Raw genomic sequence first — 14,957 nt, 5'->3', positions numbered from 1 at the left:
ACGGTCCATTAGCTTCTCAGTGACACAAAGATTCTATGGCCTGCCAGTGAAACATACCCACACACTTGGTGTCAGAGTTTTGTTTCTCACATGGTCTCTTTTTACATATTTGTTTTTCATAAATCACAGAAAAACACTGATATTCTCTACAGTTAATGTAACTATTGGGCATCTAATTATTAAACTGTCAAGAAAGAAGTACTTAAGTGAACATTCCACCATGATGCAAACGTTTATTTGTCAGCAACAGTACTTGTCAACAGTGAAATCAATTCTGTAAAAATAGCAAAAAATAAAAACAAATATAGGGGAGAGTGGGGTGAGCCACAACTTTTTTCTAGGCAACCTTAAACAAAATAGGTGATGTGACCACAAATATACCATGTGACTGAGAGAAGCCCTTGGAATATTTGGTAAGTAAAAAAAAAATTTTTTTTTTTGCTGTTCAAAGTGATTTTTGTGTGTTCAAGGACTCATGCTTCTTGTGTCTGAAAAATTACAGACAAATCTGAAAAAATATCACACGTGTTTGTGCTTTAGGAGGCTATTATATGGATCTATACTGAGAGCATGATGTTAGCTCTAAACTGCTGGATGATACAAGTTTGTTAAAATGGTCGGAGTGGGGTAATTTGAGCCAGTGGCTCACCCCTTCTTATAATTATAAGTATTTTTTTTTACTGTAATTCTACATTATACTTCATTAATTTTACTTTTTTAATATATTTTGTTCTTTGTTTTGAACGTGATTTTGTTCTGAAATTTGTAAAAAATTAAATGAATTTTTAATTTGTTTATGAAAATTGGCCATTTAAGTTTTAATTAAATTGTATTTCCCTGCAACATTTATAAGTGGGATGTTAAGTTCTATTAGCCCCGTTCTGTAAGAATTGTGAACTGTACCTTTAAATAATACTTTTAAGAAATCATCCATCCATCCATTCAGTTATTAGGGTTGTGGAGAGCTGGAGCGTAACCCAGTGTCTTGAGCCACAGGTAGAGAAAAACCCTGGATGGATGGTCAGTCCATCACAAGGCTTACACACAGCTTTTAAGAAGTCATTTTTATTGAGTTTCTCTTCTTTTGATATAGCATGAGGTGAAAATGTTCAGTTTTACTTATGATCAATGGCACAGTTTAAATCCTTGTGGCTCAACTTGCCCTCTCCCAAGGCTCAATTTACCCCACACTGGGGGAAAGTTGAGCCAAAATACACAGATACACAGACACAGACACACACATACACACACACACATGCCTATGTAATGTGCAATAATTAAAAAAGCGAGGTATAATTAATTTTAACACTAGACACCAATGATGCAACACATCTGCAGCAGTCATTTTGACTGTAAAAGCCAACGATGTAGTAAAAGTCATAAGAGGCATGGTCTCTTCTGTCATCTAGTGGTCGAGTATTCCATTGCATGCTGAGTAAGTTGCGGAAACGGGATGGGACTTTTATTTTGAAACACTCGTTCTCTTTTCTCCTCACTGTTGCCGCTTCACTACTTCACAAGACTCTTGTGTAACTAAGTAACAGCAGAAGCCGCGCTATCCAAACCACACAATTATATCCAGGTAACAAATGATTTTACTCAATTTTTATGAATGTAATTTATATTTATTAAGTTAGTGGTCCTTCTGGGTTCTTTGCAACTTTTCCACATTTTATCTTCCTGTTAATACTGTATGTCAGCAAAGGCAAGTGAAGTATGTTAGAAAGTCTGCAAACATTGTTTCTAAGTAACGTTAGCTACAAGAAATGCATGTTATTTTCAGGATGCATTGTCGTGTTTCTGTATTCAAATGAGACTCGTCATGTAAAATATGCTGTCAGACTTGACTCTATAATATTCTCACTCTACACTCTACATATTTAATATATATTTATATTTAAAAATTTAAGTTTAACTCTGACCATTTAACAGATAATGGACACTTGGTATTGGAGGAAAAATGTTTCTAACCTCTTTTGTTTGAATATGATAAATGACAGCTGCTGCATCTTACCAGGGGTCACCACCCTGCTACTCCCATCTGAGTCCATAGGGCCCCATACCAATGTCGAAAACCCTTCCTAATCATTATCTTTCAAGTCTAGTTAACTGTCAAGGATGCATTGTCCAGCATGACCGAGTGGCTGAATGTGGCTCAACTTTAATGTTTATTTTCTTTCTTGGATTAGGAAAGGACAGGTTGCATGCTTTAGAAGAACTATGCTTGTTATATTATTCACTCGTGATCTTGCTGACCAGGCGTTGTCATTTTAGACTTTGGTCAGTTTTGTTGCAGGTGTGGAAGTGTTTGGAGCTGAATGCAGAAGGTCGTAGCTGTGCTTGGTGGGGGGATTGGGGGTCTGTCGGCCTGTCATCATCTGAGCAAGAGTCCTAATGTTTCCAAGGTACAGTATCGGCGAGTCATTTCCATAAAATGTTTACACCAAACAGTTATGTTGTAAAATATTATTACAGTTTAAAATATGTTAATGTGTTTTAAAATGGAATTTATTATTGTGATGGAAATTTCAGCAGCTGTTACTCAAGCCTTCAGTGTCAGAAATCATTCAAATATTATATATTATATATTTTGTGACATTATAAATGCCTTTATTGTCACCTTCAATCACTTATTCTTGCTGAATAAAAGTATTAACTTCTTTTCAGAAAAATCTTGCTGAGCCCAAACTTTTAAACGGTACGGTAGATATAAATGTTCAGTTGAAAAGTTTAATCCATCTTAATGATTTTATAATTTAGTTCAGGGGTCTTCTCATGCCAAGAACCCCTTGTCGCAAATGGTATTAATGTAGAACATCTAGCTCAACTTCATTTTCATATTTTCATTTGTACACAAATAATTTTGGGATCAAAATTGAAAAGAGTTAATTTCTTTCTTAAAAAAGCACTCTTTCCCTGATGCATTTCTCATGGTTCAGAGCTGCTTTGAAGCTTTGCGATCTAGCCAGCTTGTAATCATTGATGAATCTACAAAGGTCATTGCTGCTAAAGCTGTAGTCGGTTTTCAATGTGAATTTGTGATTTAATAGATATGCTTTCATTGCTACATTAAACGTGAAGGTCAGAACACATTTAAATTCAGAATAATAACAGATTTCCTTTAACACTGTACACCACCCTCCACCTCTGCTGATGTAGATTGTGCTGTTGGAGAGATCTGGGAGATGTGGGGGTTGGTTGAGCTCCATACGGAGGGATGACGGGGCCGTGTTTGAACAGGGACCAAGAGGGGTGCGACCTGCAGGTGCTGTCGGCCGGAACACTTTGAATATGGTATGCATGTGTGAATTGATGTGCATGGTCATAGAGAAATATGTATGGATTCAAGAATTTCAATTCACATGATCAAATTCGCGTGATCTCTGATATTATAATTGGTTTTGAAAATGAGTTCCCACCAACTTAACAAAAGCATTGGGTTAATAAAGTTCTCCTGAAGTGAAGCGATGCATTTGTACAAGAAAAATATCCATGTTTAAAACTTTATAAACTGTAATCTCTAGCTTCCGCTAACTGTTGTACGCGCTTTCACAAGAGAGTGGCGTTCCAGCCACTATAAATTTGAAATAATAATCTTTTGTAACATTATAAATGTCTTTACTGTCACATTTGACCAGTTACATTTTTCCTTGCTAAATAAAAGAATTTGTTTAAAAATAAAATCGTACTGACCTTAAATGACCTCTTATTTATGAAGCAGGAACACTGTTCTAGTTATTGTTTTCTTGTGCAGGTCTCTGAGTTGGGTCTTGAGTCTGAAATCCTGCCTGTTACAAAGGATCATGTGGCGTCTAAGAACCGCTTCCTGTATGTGAAGGGACAGCTGCACAAGATGCCATCAGGACCTGGGTGAGAGGAAACTCCACTGTGCGTGCAGTTACCTATTTGAAGTCATAAATATTTCTTATCTTGTTTTGCTTTCCTCTAGTGGGGTAGTCCGCACCATCCCTCCTTTCTCTCGACCCATAATTCAGAGCGTTCTGAAGGAGATACTGATCAGGAAAGGGACAGAGGAGGATGAATCCGTGCATGCATTTGTGTCCAGACGACTGGGTTCTGAGGTGAGATTTAGCATGGAGGCTCAGTGACCTGTTAAACGATCCATGTTGTCCTTGTCCTGTACGACGTGCTTTGCTGCCATGACAAATCAGTCTCAAATGTTTAGTGACAGGAGAGAATCTGAAACTGATTCAACCCACCTGATTGTATCTCTCCATGCAGTTGGCAAATATAGCCATAGACAGCCTGTGTAGAGGAGTTTTTGCTGGAGACAGCAGACAGTTGAGTGTACGCTCCTGCTTTCCACCTCTTTATGAAGCAGAGCGGTCTCGGGGCTCCATCGTGCTGGGCATGCTAATGGGTTCAGGTAAGAGCACAGAAGGGCCTGTAGAATCTGTTTTTCTTTCTTTTTTACACTGCCACCATGCAATGCATTAATATGATAAAATTTGAATTTGTATTTTTGATTCATGTTGGCTTATAAACTGTAGTAATAATAATAATACAATTATTATTAAACATAATAATGCTTAATATTTTTTAGAATCTGTGTCTAAAAAGTTGAAAAGAACAGCATTTGTTTGAAATAGAAATATTTTCCAACATTATAAATGTCTTTGCTAAATGCATTGCTAAATAAAGGTATAAAACTATTTATTTTGTGTGTGCATATATATACAGTGCTTTGCAAAAGTATTCAGACCCCTGACCAATTCTTTCCTATTATCATTATTATAAATGGTACACTGATATTTCATTCTGATGGATATATTATTTGAAAGCACTGAAATTCAAAATCAGTTATCGTAAGTTGACATTGTGTTTTTGTTTGGAAATATTTTTAGGAAAACTAAAAAACGTAAGTATCTTGCTTGCGTAAGTATTCAACCCCTGTGCTATGGAAGCTGCCAGGATACACAGAAATTGCCACATTACATTATGATATTTATATATTCATAATTACACCTTTAAAACCATAACGCAGTAATGTTTTTCTAACAATTTTTGTTAAATAAAAAATAATAACAGTATAATGAATTTTGAAAGGTGTTTTAAAAGGTGTACTGTAACCATGTTTTCTTGTAACCATCATTTCTTTTAAAAGGTGTAACCATGAATAGGTAATTATATTTATTATAATGCTTTATTATAATGTATTTTAACCATGGTTAAATAGTTTAATACATATAAATTATTTATGGATAGGTTGTTTATCATTATTTATTTATAGATTTTGGTGTTTATTATAAAGACATTAAAATACCTTTTATGATGCATAATTGATCAGATTTCATAGAAGGTGTTACTGATTAATGTTTGTTTGTATTCATATTATAAGGAGGTGGTCCTAAAGTAGTCCCTTCTGACTTGGCAAAGAGAGCATCTAAAGAGTCTTGGACTCAATGGTCTCTTAAAAGAGGCATGCAGGCATTCCCAGAAGCCTTGGAGGACACGCTGAAGAGACAAGAGCGAGTGGAGCTTCATCATCATGCCAAAGTGAAGAGTCTGAATATGAACAGTGAAGGCTGGGAGGTGAGATGATGGCCCAGCAGGAAGACGTAACTTCTCTTGACATTCAAGAGATGGGCTGACTGAAAGTCTTTTACTGAGTGTTTTCTTATTTTTGAAACTTTAAAAAATATATATTTTTTTAAATAGATCAAACTAGATAATGGGGTCTCTTTGAAAGCAGATCATGTGATTTCTACACTACCTGCATCTGGTAAATACACTCATTTTACAGTGGTGTACTCCAATGTTTCCTAGTTTTGCATCATTTTAAGTCTAATTTAGTGAGTTTTTAGTTGATTCAAGCTGAAAAGTCCAATAGAAATGCATTTACATTTATATTATTATGCATTTTCTGATGTTCAGTTCACATTGCGAGCTCACAACTGAAGTTAAATGTGATCACTATTGCTGTGGCGCTGTAGATTCACACACTGCTCTCTACCCAGTCAACATACTTTAATAGAAAGTAGATTTTACAGTAATTTCTGTGTATTTTTTTTTAAAAACCAGAATTAGCCTCTGTACTGCCCCCTGCTGCTCAGCCTCTGTTGGAAGAGCTGCGATCCATCGCTTTAGTAACCGTTGCTGTGGTGAATTTGGAATATGAAGGTTTCATCCTTCCTGTTACTGTAAGACTTCACTCAGTGATTTTAAATGCATGAGACAAAAAATTATGTAGACCCATAAACCATTAAATGCTCAAGAAGTTTGGTTGCTTTGTTCAGTTCATAATCTCTTTGCATGGAAGAGCTTTCCTAATTGTACATACATCAAAGCACTTTATGTATGTGTAGGCATTATTAATAATGAGTGTGTATGTATATGTGCACATGCTTTAATATTTTAGGGCTTTGGACATTTGGTGCCTTCCTCTGAAGATCCAGGTCTGTTGGGGGTGGTGTACGACTCTGTTCCCTTTCCACAACACAATCGGAGTGGAGGACTGACCACTAGACTGACGGTGAGACTGATGTCTTATATACTCTAAGGTTTTTTTCTGCCTTCTACCTTCAGTAATTTTTTTTTTTATAAATTTATAGTTTTATTCTGCAAAAACACCTTATATTTGCCAAAAGTGACAAACTTTTACATTGTTAGAAGAGTAAGTAAATGCTAAGTCAAGCAACACAACTGTTTTCCACAATGATGATAATAATAATAAATGGTTTTTGAGCATCAAATCGGCATATTAGAATGATTTCTGAAGGATCATGTGACACTGAGGACTGCAGTAATGATGCTAAAATTGATGCCAAACATGAATTCGATTTTAAAATATATTAAAATAGAAAAAAGTTATTTTAAATTGCAGTCACATTTTATTTATTTATTTGATTTATTATTATTATTATTTTTATGCATTTTTTATCAAATAAATGCCTTGGTAAGCATGAGATCTTTTTAAATTTTAAATGTATTTTTTTTATCTTACCAACCCCAAACTTTTGAACAGAAGTGTGTGTTGCACAAAATATACACAAAAATAAAATGTATAAATATATATGAATTTGTGTGTGTGTGGGGGGGGGGTGTTTTAAGGATATTTTTGTAAAATGTTTATTATAAAGTATTTTATTATTTTTAATATAAAAGGAAAGTAAAAACATTGGGGGCAATGCTAGAACATCTGGCAAAATGAAAGTGACACTTTAAAAAAATGAAGAAAAATTACATAAAGAAAAACCATTCTAAACTTTAAAGACAAGGTCTCTGGAGAGATGTGTCTATATCTCTTCCCCCTTCCCCTATCAGGAACATATTACATGCGGTAATAAAAATAGCCTTCGGTACTCTGTGGTCCTCACAACAACAAAAATTGCCATTGCATTATTCATTTCTCCCCCACTTAAATCATTATTAATTTAATAGTTAGATGTCCTTTGCTTAGAACATGTTGTTTTTCCCCTGCTTGAAAACATCTATATAGTCGAGAAGCCAGAAACTTCTAGATTCAGAGTGCCATTAGTGGAGCTGAAATATGCTTTGAGCAGTGTTAGCAACCTGAATAACATAATGCAACTCCCTCCAGCTGGGGAATCAGCCCCGTGAGTGGATGTTATGAGGACGATTCCAGCTGTTATCATCACAGAAGCCATTTGTGTGAATGGTGTTATTTTCTAGTGTAATTACTGCTGCTCAGTGCTCTAGCTGTGTGTGTTTGACTGAAGTGATGATGGGGGGTGCATGGTTTGAGCAGACGTTTGGTCATCCTGATTCAGTGACGAAGCAGACGCTGTTGGATCGAGCCACCCAGGCTGTGACCTCTCACCTGGGCGTAAACTCTCAACCTGTATGGAGTTACGTCGGTTTACTCAAGGTGAGACTGTGTGTTAAAATAAAGCAATAAGCCATTACAGTGATTTTACCACAGGTGAGGAGTGTTTTATGCAAAACTGAGTTCCTAAAGTCTCTGTAAATAAGCTATTATAAAATGTATGCAAATATGAAATAAAAAGATATACATGGATCTCACCACTGCTAATAATAATTACAACCACTGTTATTAAATTGTTATATACGTATTTATGATGTTACAAATTTTATAAAGTGTATGTAATCTGTATATACCCTTAAGCTGGTTATTGCCATTATGAAATGATAGGAAATTGGAAGATGTCAATGTTTTATAAATAATCGTAATAATAATAAAAAATTTTGTTTATATACATTTTATGTGTAAAATAGATATGTGATATTATATATTAATGTAGGAAATAATAATAATAATTTTGTTATATTTTATATGTAAGGTAATTTAAATATATATATATATATATATATATATATATATATATATATATATATATATATATATATATATATACTAACAATAATCATATTTTTGTTTGTTTTATAGATATAGCCAGATATGTGAATATATCTGTAAACATACCCTTGAGTTATTGCTATTATGAAATGACAAATATGAAAAAAAGATGTCTTTGTTCAATTAATAATAATATAGTTTTTAAATACTATACTTTTAACTGTTTTTTATGTTTTTTATATTATTTTATGTTTTTTTTTTTTTTTTTTTTTTTTTTATAAAATATTATTATACATATATATATATGTGTGTGTGTGTGTGTATGATTTATATATATAAAAAAGGTTAGTTTAAGGAGCGCATATTATGGAAAAAAATACTTTTTTTGCTGTTTTGAAGTAAGAGACTGTTCGTTACATAAAGGTGTTGACTCAATCATAACAAAGCATTTATGCATGTAAGTCTTAAAGATACTAAAATAGCAAAAAATAGGCAGTGTAATTCTTCAGGTCAGAGAAAGGGTGTAAAACATTTGTGTAAAACTAAATTTGGCAGTTTTTGGTTGAACTTTGGTGGATCTGGGAAGAAAGATTTAATTGCTATAGAAGTCTAAAATATGGCCTTATTAATTCACATCCATTTGAAGAAAGGCCAAAAAAATCTTTGCTATACAAGCTCTGGCTTGAGTCAACCATGCGTAGCATCCACTTTATGGAGCTCACAGCTCTCTCTGGGGTTCTGCTCTGCCATAAATCAGTGCAGATGGTCCATTTCTTTAAACGTTGCCCCTGCTCTCCATCTCTGTGGTTCTGGGAATTCAGTGAGCAGAACAGGAGGGCTCTGGGAGGGTCACTCGTTTTCAGGACAGAGTGGCGGTGTGGGGGCAAGAGGAGCAACTAGCTGCTCTACTTCATTTCTGACTGACTTATTCTTAATTATATGGTCATAGAGCAAGAAGAAAATTTCTCACACACACATACTCATGCATTTTTTCATGCTACATTGTCTCATTGTCTTTTGAACAGTTTAATTACCCTTATACACTCCCACAAAGAGAAAAGATTCAGGCAGCTACTTAATCTGGAATATCATATCTGAAAGGTTTTTTTTTTATTTTTTTTTTTTTTTTTTTTTTTTGAATAATGAATGTCATTTCTTTTGTGTTTTTCTCTGCTCTGGCATTCCTGTTATTAAATCATTTTATCTATGTGATTATTTTTTCAGAACTGCATTCCGCAGTATCATTTAGGACACTGGAAACGACTCGGTGAGTTTATTAATCACCCAAACTCATTCCACTATCCTTTCCTTGAGTCATGTAAATGAGGGACAGTTGTGTGTTCCGTTTCTTATTTTCAGAAAAGATGAGGCAATACATCAGCAACCACAATCTGCCCCTTACACTGGCGGGAGCTTCCTACGATGGTGTCTCTGTCAATGATGTTATATTTAGTGGACGGACTGCAGCTGAGGGTCTCATTGGGAAAACATGACTTAAACTAACTTTTAATTTTGTCTGCTTTTATTGAATATTTTAGGTTTTGTGATATCCATTCTGTGATTGCTGAGAAGCATCTGAAAAAAATGCACACTACCATATGAACAACATGTTTTACTTGAACCCAAAATGGAAATCAAGAGAGCATCCAATTGTTTGGTAATTCAATATATTTCAATATAATTTGATAGATTATATGTTTTGTTTTCCAATAAAATCTAAATGTCTCGAGAACATTAACTCAAGAAGCAAAACTGAGAAAGTAAGTAAGACTGTTTTCAAAGAAAATATCTTTCTTTTGGTGCTCCATTGGCTTGACTTTTTTTTTTTATCCCTAAATTCTCATTTATGTTTAACAATGGGGGGGGCACTTGAATGAGGAATATAATATATTTTCATCAGTCAGTTTCATTAAAGTTTGACATCTTGGGCTGGAAAATTGTCAATTGCTACTAGTATCTCACCCAAAAGTTCTGTCTGAATCACTTTTGCCATTAGGAAAGGTTATTCTGACCTGCATTCATGTCACCTCAGCATCTATCAAATAATGGCCAGGGGTAGACTAAGATTTTCAAAATGTAGTATATTTTCACTCATCTCTTCCATTTGTCTGAAAGAAGATGGTAGTTTTCAGGTATTTTGACAAGGCTGAGATGAAGTGCCATTACATCAGGCTACACTAAAAAACATTTTGCACTGAAAATTTTACACCATTACACTGAAGTGGCTTCAATGGCAAATTTACAATTTATATTTTGCATTTGAGCCAAGCAGTAGATTGGAAATGGCTATGACCATGTACATTATCATTGACTTTCAAAAGGCAAAAAATTCAAAGTATACAAGAACCAGACCTTTAATGGATGCTTGAGAGCCATTTTTTTCACACACAGATGCTTTGCAAAGCATTTCTCTTAATGTGTCACACAGCTTCAATTTGCAATAATGTTTTATCATAGAAATGCACAGGTGTGCCAATTTGCCTTTTACATGCAGTACTTGTGAGACATCATTATGGATCCATATGCAATGAAGACTGATTGTACTGCTTTCAGCCTTAGGTGCTTATAGTGAATGTGACTTTTTTTGTAGTATGTAACAATAATTTCATGAAAAAAACTCTAATTTTTTTCTGACTTAGTAAATGATCATGTGTTTTTATGTGATTATCTCAGAGCAATGGCTCTTTGAATATGATGAATAAATGATATGTGTATGGTTTGTTGAGTGTAAAAATTATTTAATAACATCTATCCATTAATGAACAGACAGTAGATTCAACTAAGAGTGCCAGTACAGTTTAAAGCAAATAAGCCTGCAGCTAAAGAGGAGTTTACATTAATAAAACAGGACGAATATGAAATATTTAATGTGCAAATTACACAGCCCCCCCTGAAACCATTATCTGACAAATGGCAAGTTTACCTATTGTTTACAATGACATGCTTCTGTTGTTTCCACCTCTGGGTCTGTTGACAGTTCAGTTAAAAACACAGACAAAGAAAGCTGTGCCTGCCAGCAACCTTGAAATGTATTGTTCCTCGTTGGTTTTGTAATTTGCACATTTTAAGTGATTTCCTGTCCTGTCGACTCACACCACCACAATTTTGAACGTCAGTGGATGAATATATAGGCTACTATTTAGTGAAATACTCTTCTCTCATTTGTCTAGCGAACTAAGGAGCGGTGGACACTGATGACTTGCCTGTTGTATATTTAAGTAGTGCTACATGACATTTAGTTTACAAGCTGTTTTATTGACGTCTTTCCACGGTTGAAACACTAAATGAGCGATTACATGAGACATGAGATGTTCATGTTTATTTTGTCTTATAACTAGTATTTGAGAGGAATCAATGATCACATTCACTCACTTCAGTGCCTCAATCTAAATAATAAAAAAGGACAGCATATGGTTATGTCTAACCAGTGGGGAAAATGAAACATATGGCTGTAAAAGGGAAAATGGAACCGCACAAAAGAAGTACGTTGGCATTGCAGGACAGTCATTTGATGTGTGAAGGAAACTCTTGTAAAATTCCTCGGGGAGCGGTTGGCAGTCTTCCTCTGCTGAACTCCTGACAGAATGAGCATTGTTAAGAGGCCTGGCAGCAGTTTTGCTGTGAGATGTTATGTCCCTCTGTTTTATTTCTGGGCTACTTAAGACAATTTATCCTTGTTTGGTTATTCAGCTTGAAGCATACAAAACAGATGCAGAGTCTACCGATATTTACAGTGGCTGTCTAAAATATTCTCAGGGCCAATTGCAGTATATTTTTGTACCAAATTGTTTATATTGTAATGATGACCGCTAAAGTGTGTAATTGATTGGCGTCTCAGGCAGCTGTTAATTTCATAGATAGCTGTGCCAATGTAATGACTTTTGTATCAATCAGTGTAAACACGTTTTTCCTGTATCTCACAGTTGTAACTTGTTTCTCATAATTCTGATTTATATGATAATAACATCCTCCAGTGGGACTTTATTACTCATAATTGTGACTTTATATCTCCCAATGTGACTTTAAATATTATTATAGCTCCTTTATTACTCATAATTGTGATTCTTATATCTCTATGTGACTTCAACAATTTTGACTTTATTGGTCATAATAGTTTATTTTTTGTTATATTTCAAAATGAGTTTATTTCCTAACGTAAACTTTATTTATTTATTTATTATTTCAACTCAAATCTATTTTGAGCCTCTTTGTTTATTTGGTAAATAGCTGTGTACTTCAGCATCTTCCTATGTAAGGACTACAACTGTTGTCCAATTCATAATGTTCAATATTGATAATATATATATATATATATATATTATATATATATATATATATATATATATATATATATATATAAACATGCTCCAAATCATCGTATTAAAATCATGTGACACTGAAGACTGGAGTAATGGCTGCTGAAAAATGTGCTTTGCCAACTCACCAATAAATTACATTTTAAAGTTGGCTATTTTAAAATAGAAAACAGTTGCTTAAAATTGTAATCGGATCTCACACGATTACTGTATTTACTAGATTTTTGATCAAATAAATGCAAATAAAAAAGCAGTGATTTAATCTGGCAACTGTCATTGTGCCATTGCAGGTTCATCACACATGAGGGAGTTCCTCTGGAGGCCGAACTGTCCATCAGCGGTCTCCTGTTGCCCCTATTGTTTGTCACAATGCAGATTTCCTAACACCAGAACGGAGCATCTGAGTGTGACCTCTGGTCAGCTGAAGTGTGGACAACCAGTGAGGCGAATAGAAAGAAACAAGAGATAATCCTCCCCCGATGCCTCATTAGAAGAAGATGATGAAAAATCTAGGAGAAAAATGACAAGGCTTGATTGCTCAGAGCATAAAAACGCTTAATTTACTGTTGTCGAATGCTAAAAGGCCTGCAAATTGTTCCGTAATTAAAGGAGAAGGCATAGTTATGCCTGTTTGAAATTCATATGGTGCAATGGGGTCTCAGAAGGAGCTTTAGTGTTCGTACAGTATTGAGGTGCTGGTTTTAAATGTTCAATCAGCGCAGTGAATTGAGGAAGGAAAGCCTTCGGGGCTGCCGTCGTTCATGAACTGCTGCCCACCTCCCACAACTCTCCAAACCTTGGCTTGGTGGAATAATGGTCCTGTATCTTATTCTCCCAGTGTTTTGTTCCATGTTCCAAGTCATATTAACAAAGAATTATTGCCTGCGAATGCAATTATCTGCAAAGCTGCTGAGGACATTAAACCCCACTCTTCGGTAGGCAGCATAGTCAGTCTCGCCATGCTCATAATCCACAGGAGTTTAATTAATCAGAAAGTTATAGTGTTTTGCAGAATGGGGGGGTGCGCTTCAGATCAGTTTATGACAGCGGAAAAATCTCTTTCTCTCTTGCCTACGCTTTTTTGCGGTGGACTAGCTAAAATATTAATAGAGCTCATAGGCGCTGGAACATCTCCCATAATGAATACATGATCGTTGGTGACGGTCCCCGGCCCCTCACCCTATTTCTCCCGACAGGGACTGAATTTTTCAATCCCTGAAACTGATTGGTGTGTAATAATTGCTATATTTTCCCCTTCCGTTCTCATCTCCTGTCTGAGCTGTGACTGATAGAGGTGGATATTAATTGGAATAGTGGAGCGGAGTTGTGTGGATAGGTGAGGAAGAAGCAGAGCTTGGCCCATTAGAAGTCCTGTCACTCATCACATGTCCTACACCTGTCCTGCAAACTCAAGGTAGATTCATTCCTGGAGATGGTAGGTGGTCTTTTCCAGCTGAGGCTGGATACAAATTCTGCTTTATCTCAAGAGGAAGTCAAAACTGTTTAAGAAGCTTTTGGTAGAGATGTCTTTGTATGTAATATTTGTAAACATCTTTGATCTTTAGTATATAAAAAATATTTTTTAAAAGGATATTTTTGTCATATAAAAAATATATTATTTTTGTACATTGTATTTTTTTATATATTTTTTCATTTAGGTATATAAAGCCTTTGCATATAATTTTTTTAATCTTTCATATTTTATATCATTTTTAAATATTTAATATTTGATATAAAATATCTGAATGTATACTGTATATATAATATTTATTTGTTTATTTAAAGAGTATTAAAAATGTATTTTTGTAATATAAAACATGAAAGTATTATTTTTATACATTATACTGTATATATGCGTGCACACACAAACTCATATATTAGTATTGTTGTTGTTATTTTTGAATATCTTTAATCTATATTTTTAATCTTTAATGTGTAAGATGTTCATTTAATTTAATATTGTTATATGTGCTTTATAATATACTTATTTTTGTTAATTATCTGATTTTATATAATAAATTATATATCTTAAAAAACTTTAACAGATATATTTAAAAGATATATTACAGATATATATTTGTTTGTTTGTTTAGCCTAGTCAAGTGATGAAAAGTAATGAAATCTAATATAGACCATTCAGTTCTTCACTATTAAAGGTTTCTCATCACTGTCATGTCTCTGGCGGACAGAAGGGAGGACTGGCACATTCTGTACACATTCAGCCAAATAATGTGTGTATTGGAAAGCGATTTTGAGTGACCTTTCAACATTGAAGGAGCCAGCAAGTTGGATTGATCGCTGAGAAAACCACAGAAATGATGGTAAACTATCCCAAAAATATT

At 34.5% G+C, this 14,957-nt stretch overlaps 1 protein-coding gene across 5 annotated transcripts; it reads left to right on the top strand.

Annotated features, from left to right (window-relative positions):
- The first annotated feature begins 1,466 nt into the window (after nt 1–1,466).
- LOC109057917 (protoporphyrinogen oxidase) lies at nt 1,467–14,088 on the top strand. 5 transcript variants are annotated; one of them, XR_006162019.1, is made up of 14 exons: nt 1,492–1,582; nt 2,286–2,405; nt 3,160–3,294; nt 3,755–3,870; nt 3,950–4,082; nt 4,243–4,387; nt 5,360–5,553; nt 5,680–5,743; nt 6,043–6,161; nt 6,380–6,493; nt 7,700–7,849; nt 9,524–9,566; nt 9,659–9,956; nt 12,906–14,088. XR_006162019.1 is itself a non-coding variant. In XM_042773034.1 (13 exons), the coding sequence occupies exons 2-13, from the start codon at nt 2,319–2,321 to the stop codon at nt 9,790–9,792; spliced, it is 1,434 nt and encodes a 477-aa protein (XP_042628968.1). In that variant the 5' UTR covers nt 1,467–1,582; nt 2,260–2,318; the 3' UTR covers nt 9,793–11,018. The 5 variants fall into 5 exon arrangements, 4 of the variants coding, with proteins under 4 accessions (XP_042628968.1, XP_042628969.1, XP_042628970.1 ...); XM_042773034.1 differs by lacking the exon at nt 12,906–14,088 and having other exon boundaries at nt 1,467–1,582; nt 2,260–2,405; nt 9,659–11,018; XM_042773035.1 differs by lacking the exon at nt 12,906–14,088 and having other exon boundaries at nt 1,476–1,582; nt 2,275–2,405; nt 9,659–11,018.
- Nucleotides 14,089–14,957: the final 869 nt, after the last annotated feature.

Source organism: Cyprinus carpio, chromosome A16 (genome assembly GCF_018340385.1).
Source record: "Cyprinus carpio isolate SPL01 chromosome A16, ASM1834038v1, whole genome shotgun sequence".
In the NCBI taxonomy this organism is placed as follows: domain Eukaryota; kingdom Metazoa; phylum Chordata; class Actinopteri; order Cypriniformes; family Cyprinidae; genus Cyprinus; species Cyprinus carpio.
Note: the sequence above shows the minus strand (reverse complement) of the source record. Positions and strands in the feature narration are given on the sequence as shown.